The 9,573-nt window shown below is 44.8% G+C and overlaps 1 protein-coding gene across 1 annotated transcript; it reads right to left on the bottom strand.

Moving 5' to 3' along the window:
* Positions 1-416: 416 nt before the first annotated feature.
* Positions 417-7,279, bottom strand: TPBG (trophoblast glycoprotein). The gene is made up of 2 exons (XM_015418810.1): positions 6,156-7,279; positions 417-446 (listed from the first exon to the last, which is right to left on the bottom strand). The coding sequence occupies exons 1-2, from the start codon at positions 7,277-7,279 to the stop codon at positions 440-442; spliced, it is 1,131 nt and encodes a 376-aa protein (XP_015274296.1). The 3' UTR covers positions 417-439.
* Positions 7,280-9,573: the final 2,294 nt, after the last annotated feature.

Genomic DNA, 9,573 nt, shown 5'->3' with positions numbered 1-9,573 from the left:
ACAAAAGTTCTCAGACCTCCACTTGCATGTTTCTAGTGGTGGGCATAATGCAAGCAAACACTTCAATAAGAAACCAAGAAACCCACTGTTCCACTCATTTTGTCAAAAGCCAAGGTTTATGTTTCTAGAAATGTATTTGTGAGGACTTTAATCCACTACTCAGCAGGTCAAGTCCATTATGATAGAATGATGATGATAGATGCACCATCTCAAGCAAATCATAAGAGTTTCTGTCAAGCTTGTTGTAATCTTCAGTCCAGACAATGACATGGTCAAGCGCTTCTTCACAGCAACCCAAAAAAATATATATGTCTCCTCTGTTTTTCTTCTGTGGTATATATAAAACTTAACTTTGAAGCTTGGCACTGAAAACATTCTCTTACCAAATCTTACCATCCTTCATCACATGCACAAGGTTATTGTTGCAACTTGTGATTGTTCAGCTGCTGAAGAAAGGGAAAAAAAAAAACTAAATTAGCATTTGGACCCACCATCTTTGTGGAGCTCCTTAAATTTCATGCTTTATCTGGTGGCAGTCAGTTGCTTATACAGTTAATTAGCAATAGATCAGAAAACGCCAATACATTTGGGAGGTGGAAATGAAAATATAGAGTTTTCAGAGAACTGTTGAGAAGGCTTTGGATTGGTTCCGGTGCTCTGCTTTTGTAGCAGTGGAACCTTCAGCAGGTGCCAAGAGCCACCTGCACACAAAAACAATGATTGGTTAGCAGAAGGCTGTTTACTCCACAAGAATACTCTGGAATGGAGCACAGGATCCATTCCTGTCTAAGAGGTAAATTGATGTGAGAAATCTTGGTGTATTAAGAGGGTTGAAACAAAGGTGTGTTCCATTAGTGCCTTAAATAGTTTCCCACTGAAAACTCTTAAGTGGAATAGTCTTCATGTAATTGAAATCGGTTTTGAGCACACTGCTTCTGAACTCACTTAATGGCTCTTTTATTCTGGATCTATTATATTATGTATTGATTTGGGCATCTATACCTAAAAGTCCAGTTAGAAATTAGGGGTGTTCAAAAAGCATTCAAATGAAATTAAGATGCTCTTTAGGAAACCAACAAATCACAGAGGAATCACAGGGAAGCAAAAGGAGAAAATGTTTGGAATGAAGGTCACATGAGGAAGAGCCAAGAGAAGGAGACAAGTTTAGTTTAAATAAAATTAATGGGGCTGTTTTCAAGTAGCTACTACGCTGCTTAGAAACAAGTTTGGGTTTTTTTGGCCAGAACAAGAAGATGCCGCATAGAAGCAGCCATAATCTACATCTGTGTCCTTGGGTATATATTCCTGTAGAATGGGGGTGAGATAGCAAGCCGTGGCTCTATAACCCAGCAGATTGGAACATTCAGAAGGACCAACGAAACCTGTCAGGGGATAGCTCTGAACTGCTGGATTTGTGTAGTAAAAATATTTTTATGACTCCTGGGACAGGGAAAGGTAGCTTTATCTACCTTGCAAAATGTAGGGTGACCCTTGAGCTACTGTGGTAGCAGAAGCAGCAGGGATAGCAGGCGGGTCACAGCGCAGCAGATTTAACTTGGAGATCTGTAAACAATGATTTGGTACTGGGACCAGTTGCATTGAGGAACTGCAGCCACTCAAAAGGGACTTGGAAATTATGGGTGGAGAGAGCTTTTATTTCTTTAAACTATTCATTGTAAATAGTTACACAGTTTGAAGCTTTGTTTGACTCTTCATCCTTAAATGGTCGATTTTTAAAATTTATTTATTAATTAAATTTATATCCCGCCCTCCCCAAACGGGCTCAGGGCGGCTAACAGGCTTTAAAATCTTCCTTTGAAAATGTGATATTACACACCTTCTAAGCCCTCTAATTCGTTAACATAGTAATTTAGAAACTTTAGGAGGCTACCACATGTAGAATAGTGTGCACAGAAGCACACAAGCTCCAGGGAGAGATATAAATAAATATCTTCAAACTGTATTTGGAAGGGAAAACTATAAGCACTTTTTCATCAGCTGTAGTAGAAATACCTTCCTTAGACTGTGTTTCTTTTTCACAGTAAAATGAATTACCCATTACTTCATATCAAGTATATTGAGCTCTGTGAAATAACAGCATTATTTGCAAAACAATTCCAGGTGCATATCCTCTTCAAAATATTTTAACAAGCTAAGATGTTATATGTTAACAGGAAAGCAAAGAACTTTGTTTTGAAACAGATGTGAACAACTCTTCAAGCAAACTAACATTACAATTCATTTCTGTCCATTTCAGATGGCTATTTTTATTTCAGTCTGACAGATTAGTACAAGAATTTGTTTTCTTCAATATAAGCTGTATATTCACCAAGAACTTTAATGAAAGATCATCTCATTTAAAGCAATCCAAACCAAGTATATGAGGGCATAGAGCAGTATTCAAGCTGGTATTTCACTGAATTTATTTTTAACTTCTGCTCCCACAGGCATTTGTTTGGCTGATCCACATTTTACATATGACAATCAAAAATTTACATTGCAATATCATTTTAGAGAGAAGAGCGGAACTTAAGCCAACAGCACCATATGCTCACCTGTAAGAGAAAGTGAGTTTCTGAAATCAGAGCACAACTTCGTTAATAGAAAATATTGCAAAAACTTGGATTTACATCAAACTGTCTTTGGAACTTCCACAACTGTTCTGATATGTTCAGTATTTATTCTTACCAATGATTTTAATTAGTACCTGCTGTATGTAAAAATGCAACTTCTATCACATACCAATGACATTTAAGTTACAATTAATAAAAGAAAAGCTTACTAATTTTCTTTAAAGGAAAACCCATGGTACAGTTCCCAGTTTCCCTCCATCCCCACGATATGGTGTCTTTAAAATGGGAAAACAGGAAGAGAGTTGTCTTTGCCTAAAACAAGGCAGATGAATTTACACACACAAGTTGAACAAAAGTGTAAAATTAAGTTGTATGGCATTTTTAATATAAATGCCACACACTTTGGAATAAGCTGAACCCGACGAAGACGGAGGTCCTGTGCCTGGGTGGTATGGGATTGGGGCTCCCGCTCCCGGCCTTCGATGGGGCACCTCTGGTGCCAGCTTCGGAGGTTAGGGGTTTGGGAGTGCTCCTGGACCCCACCCTAACGATGGAGGCCCAGGTGGCGGCCACTGCCAAAGCAACCTTTTATCATCTACCGCTGGTGCCGCAGTTGGTCCCCCTCCTTAGCCGCGGTGATCTGGCCACAGTGATCCATGTGATGGTCACCTTGAGGTTAGACTACTGTAACCCTCTCTACACGGGGCTGCCTTTGTCGCAAATTTGGAGGCTGCAGCTGGTGCAGAATGCGGCGGCCAGGTTGGTAGTGGGTGCCTCTAGATGGGACCACATCCAACCTGTGCTGAAAGTGCTGCACTGGCTGCCTATAGCGTGAGATGTGCATTTTTGCCTAAACTGTTTTAACTGTTAACTTTTACTGCACTTGTGCCTTGTTTTAACTTGTTGTATTTTTACCGCACTTTTGTGCTTGTGTAAGCCGCCCTGAGCCCGCATGCGGGGAGGGCGGGGTATAAATGAAATAAAATAAATAAATAAGCTGCCACTAAAGTCATAAATATTTATTTGTAAGCAAACATGCATAGGATCACATTGTTGCTAAAATGAGCTATTCACATTATATCAGACCTTATTAAAATAATGTGATTTCACAAGCAAAACCACGTACCTATTCAACTAGCTGGAGAACATGAGTTTTGAACACTGAGTATCTTAACTCAATCTAAGCTTGCCTGTTAAGAGCGGATATTGGAGACTGAAACATTCAGAATACAATGCCAACTGGTCAGCCTATGTCCTTATTCAAGAACATGTTCACCCCCCTTCCTCAAGCAAACACCAATGTCCACAACATCCAGGGTAAATCTGGATGTGATTTCCATGAAATCTTCACATTAAAAAATGTGCATAAACCAGTCAAAGTCCTGGAGCCATGTGGCAGGTTAAAAATGTAAAGACACAAATATGAATCAATAAGTAAGGCAAAGTTTTAGATTTTCTTTAATATTCCCTTTGAACGGACATCTTATTTACCAACTGGCTTCTTGCCTGTACCACTTCAGAATGCACACCTAAATGCTCTACAGAGGAAAAAGAAAATGGGGAAAAAATAATCTCGCACAGAAAACAAGGTATCAGGGAGAGGTAAGAACCGCTGTCCCTAACTTGCCATGTTCCTGTGTGCAGGGAATTTTGTTGTAAGGACAAGCACTTAGTTATGTCAGCTCTCAATGGCCATCTGAAGTGGTACAGTCCAGTCATAGATTTACTATTTCATCTGCTGTTTGTGAAAGTTTATGCCGATTTCAACAGATCTAATTTCCTAGGCTGCAACCCTATGCAGCCTTTGAGAGTGAGCTCCATAATGGAAACAGCACGATTTTCATGTAAATGTTCATATGAGTGGATTGTACACATGCAGCCTGTGGCTCCAAGCCTAGACACATTGGGCATGATGTACCATCAACGCCCCATAATCGCTGCATCATGGGCGAGAACAGGACGTTTAAGGGACGGCCATCTTGCTTTTAGAAACTGTAATTTTGGAATTGGTTGAGAGGAGCACCAAAAGTGTTTTAATGGTGATGTATTTTTTAATATGTTGTACTATGTTATTGTTTTATTTGGCGATACGCCTTGTTAGCCGCCCTGAGCCTCCGGGGAGGGCGGGATAAAAATGTAAATAATAAATAAATAAAAATAATAAATGATTTCACTAAAGTTAAGCACATTTTAAAAATTTATTGATTTCATTTGGAAGGGACTAAACACTTGTTTGGACTCCCTGCCACTGAAATTCATGGGAGTTTTAGTTTCCCATTTTATATTCATTTATTCAGAAATAAGCTCTATGGAACATAGTGGAATGGACTTTTATGTATGCAATCAAAGGGCTGGATTATACAAATGCTTAAAACTTTGGCTGGGTTATTTTCATTCCTTAGAAGTTGGACCCTCTGATTTCAAAGAATGCCATAAGCAAAGCAATGAGAAACACCACGGCAGTTTAATAGACCATCATCTGCACCCTCATGGCCATTTTTAAAAACAGGATATGAAAAATGACATTGTATTATGAAAGAGATGGTCATTTCTGTGGACTTTAATAAAGAAGTGCAAATTACCATCACTTTGTATATTCCTCATTTCACCAAAAGGTAAACTACACTAAAGAAGACACTTCCAAGCAAACATAAGTTAGATTAATGATAAATGGAGTCCTTTTTTGTCATCTTTTGTACTGGGAATATAAGTTTATCAAAGAAACTATGTTTATTCTATATTGTGCTGCATTTCCAGACTGGAACATTAACCAGCAAACTTCAGCCCGACAAACTACTTGTAGGAACATTTATTGAATTATTTAACAGTTCAAACTCAGCTCCACGTGCAGTTTATAGTGGATTTTTCCTTTTAAAAAATCCTGTAGCTTTTACAAACAGAAACAGCCTTACTGAGCTTTTCAGTTTTTCCCTACTATGTAAAATAGTCAAGTTTATGCATGCTCACTATTTTATTTGCTTATTTGTACAGAGAACTTTTTAAAAAGGAGTGTTCTAGCTATGCATATATAGTCTATGGAATTCTTTACAATTCAGTTGCATTTAAAAAACAACAACAACAACACAAAGTACCAACGGACAAAACATTTCTCCCAAAAAGTTGAGGCAGCCTTTGTTGAATGGTACTTGTTAAAAAAATATACTCTCACAAGGAAGAAAGAAAAACCAGACGCATACACACAAAGTGTCCCTTTTCTATTTAGATGCTGAGAGATCTTGGCAAGCAAGGGCTCGCAGTGAGTTGCAAAGCAAAACAGGCAGCAAAAAGCATGTTTCCCTACATACAGCCCAATCCCATGCACAATTGACTGTGGGCTACAACAAAAAAGGTGAACTTTGGGTATAGGTAGGCATCATTCTCTGCTTGGCACAAATGCGTCTGTGAAGTCTTTTAAGGGTGTGTGTGCAAAGGGGCAGCAAGCATGGAGAGGGGAAATAAAGCTAAAGTCTACCCGTCATGCATAGCTACTTGTATGCTCAGCCTGCTTTCCCCTCAGGACCTCTTCAGACATCAGAATTGGAGTTGAGATTTGTGAGCCTGGGATCCACATTGATCTCATACCTGTAGTGATATCCTTCCATGTGGTCTCTACAGGCATCCCTGATATTGTATATCCACTTTTTGATCCCTTTTCGGTTCAAGTACAAAACGAGCAGGAAAATAGCTCCAATGAGAGCCAAGACAATCCCGAGGAAGACATAAGAAGTCTGTAGCTGAGTTTGGTCTTCTGTTGGTGCAGGACAGACCAAGCCTGAGAAGTTGAGAGTCACCAAGGGCCTGCCCCGCATCTCATCTGGATAAGAGCACTTGACAGTCTCTTTGGCCTCAATGACGTCACTTTCCTTAAGCCAGTTCACCAAGTCCTCGATCTGGCAGTCACAGACCCAAGGGTTGTGGCTGAGGTCAAGACTACTGAGGTGGAGAAGCCTGTGGAGCTGAAAGACAGTGCTATTCCTCAGGCACTTGAGGGCATTGTCACTGAGGTTGAGGCTCTGCAGCTGGTGGAGATTCGAGAAGTCCATATTATACAAACCCACCAGGGAATTGTTGTGCAGGTTCAGGTGCTGGAGGTTGGGCAGTGAGGAGAACATGTCTGCAGGCAGGTAAAGCAGGTGGTTGTTGGACAGATCCAGGTGCCTTAGGTTGGGGAAAGCCCTCTGCTGGAGGAGCTCAGTGATGAGGGTCACATTGCTAGCGTTTGAGAGGGAGCTGCTCAAGTCCAGCTCCTCTATGGGGCTACTGCCGTTGCCAAAGGCCGCAGCACTGAACGACGAAAGGAGATTGTGGCTGAGGTCCACCTGCTTCAAGCTGGGCAAGCCAGCCAAAGCATTCTCTCCCACCCACTCCAGGCCATTGCTGCTCAGGTTGAGGTGACTGAGCTCCAGAGGGGGTTCAGAGAAGAACGTGCCAGGCTGGAGGCCACTGATGCGGTTGCCTGTGAGGACGAGGTTACGCACATAATGGGGTAAGTTCTGCGGCACTTCAGTCAGGTTCTGATTGACGCACGTCACCGTCCTGGCTGCCTCAGAACAAATACAGGATTCAGGACAACGGGCGAGTTGCTGAGCCAAGACCCAGCTGGGAAAGACCACCACCAGCAGCAACCCTTCAAGCAACACAGTTCTCCTCCTTCTCTCCCCAACCAACGTGGGGGGTGCAGAGCCCCAAAGAGAGCACCCCAGCATCACCGCCTCTGCCAGGGGCAGCTCCTTATTGGCAGTCTCGCTGTTTGTTCACTGCTGCGTGCCCCCTGGACTCGCTGCAACACTGGCACCTGTAGCAAGCCAAGGGCAGGAGAAAACAAGCCCTGGCACATGTATTAGGTTCACTCCTGGGTATAGGAGAGCAACACAACCCCTGCCCCTTGGCAGTACCCTTGTTAATGCGTCAACAGTGCCGAGGGGTGGCCGGGGACCTGCATCAAGTGCCTGGGGTGCTTTTCTTGTATTTCGGGGGTTGGCTGCTCCTGAAGTTTCCTCCTTTGCGGGCACAGCCACCCCTGGAAGAAGCAAAAGAAAGGAGATGAAAGCAAGAAAACCTCAATGTAACCATGCTCAAAGCCTTGACCAACATGCATCCCCACTCTTTCCCAAAATCGCCTTCCACTTCCTCCCCCCCCCTCTCCAGCCACAAAGTCACAAATACAGGCCTATCTGCTTGCATAAAGACACGCAGGTGTCTGACAGGGTGCCAGGCAGTTTGGACATGCCTTGCTTCCTCTGTGTTTTGTTAGAACAATCTCTATCAGTCTAAGTGACATTTGATGAACCTGGTGTTGAGGGGAGAACTTTCACTTAAAAAAAAAAAAGCTACTGCATACAGACTAGTCTATCCCAAATTTCAGATGCTGAGGATGGACAGAGGTGGGTCTATGAGTGAACTGGTCACTACTGGAAGCAGAAGGTTGGATTAGACGCCTGTATTTGCCTGAAAGGAAGATGACCCCGAATATAAGGCAACGCCCCTGAAAAGGTTATCCATAACAATATTCTTATTTCTGTACAGAACCATAACTGACACGTGAATTTTCTTGACAGCATAGGTGGAAACCCCTGCCCCCCCAGTCCTAATTTCAGGTAAATAGGGTAGTTCTTGCCTGGATCTAGCGTTTCACAACCACTCCCCCCCCCTCAAAGTCATCCATCTCAAACAGCGCACTGGCACACATAACAGACAAACTTCCTTATATGCTTCCACCATCATTCAATTCAGTATCAGTTCTGAAATAGGATTCTACTCCCCATTGGAGTCCACAGCCAAGACTGCTACTTGTCCCAGGTGAGGTGTACGACGCACCACGGCACGATCCTGTTGTCTGTGGCTCAAGAGCCTTCTTCCTTTTTAAAGCTCTCTCCCCCTCGCCCCCACCCCACCCCGGCTAGAACGCGAGCAGCCTGCGCTGCAGCGCTTGTTTCCTTGCCTGCTAACTTTTCAGTCCCTCCGCTCTGTTCCTCCCAAATCCCGGCGTGGCTTGTTCCCGAGGAAGCGTGCACCGGGACCGGCCCGACGGGACGGGCACCTCAGGGGCTCGGGACTGAACCGACAGGCTTCCACAGAAACAGACCGGGGGACCCCGCCACGTGCGTCCCAAGCCCGCGCTCTGTCGACCTTTCGGCACCTGTCTGGGGCCCCGGGGAGACTCGAAGGGCACGTGGAGGAGCCCGGACCCCGCCCGCCCTCCTTCCTTCCTTCCTTCCTTACCGGCTGCTGGTGCTTTGCTGCGCCCGGGACTCCCGCTCCGACCAGCCCCAGCTCCGCTCCTCCTCGCGCCACGCCCTCCCCGGGAGCCGGAATCTGGTCGCGTCCCCCCCCCGGGCTGGGGATCTGTGGCCTCTTCTTCCCCGCGAGTCGAGGGGAGCTGCTGGCAGGCCGGCAGAGCTCTTTGGCGTGGACCGCTCCCGTCCCTTTGGGGAGAAGGCGCTGAAGAGTCCTCCTGGGCGCCGGAAGGGAAAGAAATGGGCTGGTGCGTGCAGGGAAGCTTTCGGAGGCAAAAGAAAGGCGCCTGCTCTCTGCCTACGCTCCAAGGTACTCGCTTCCCTACTGACTGCTGCAGACGCTCTGGGGCCGAGCCCTGCCTTCCATTGGCCGGGCGGGTGAAGTGGAGCTGCGAACGACGGCTTGGTAGCGCTCCATTACCGGGTAGTGGGAACGTTTCGTCCTATCCGTCCGGGGCTCAGTCGGGACCTCGCCGAACTTTTTCTCCTTCGCCAAAGTAGCAGGAACGAAACTGGGGGAATTGTCTGAGCAGCAGTTTCGGTGAATGGAATTATACACGACGAAGGAGCCCCGCAGGGAAGTGACCCTGACTGTGCCACTTGCATCCCTTGGCCTTTTGGCCCCATCAACGTGTTTTTATATTGCACGGAAACTGAAGGCAATATTGCCCTGCCGCTGATGGAGTGGCTCGACTATACAAAATCAGGTGTCACAATAACCCTGTGACCATTAAGCTTGGCGACTTCTTTGTTTGATTAATCCC

The sequence above is a fragment of the Gekko japonicus genome, unplaced genomic scaffold, assembly GCF_001447785.1.
Source record: "Gekko japonicus isolate JY-2015 unplaced genomic scaffold, Gekko_japonicus_V1.1 scaffold1278, whole genome shotgun sequence".
Classification (NCBI taxonomy): domain Eukaryota; kingdom Metazoa; phylum Chordata; class Lepidosauria; order Squamata; family Gekkonidae; genus Gekko; species Gekko japonicus.
The sequence above is the reverse complement of the archived record's forward strand: the minus strand, read 5'-3'. Positions and strand labels throughout refer to the sequence as shown.

What these genes read in the sequence shown, in the direction of transcription:
- TPBG (XM_015418810.1), bottom strand. Translation starts at nt 7,279, where the DNA reads ATGCTGGGGTGCTCTCTTTGGGGCTCTGCACCCCCCACGTTGGTTGGG.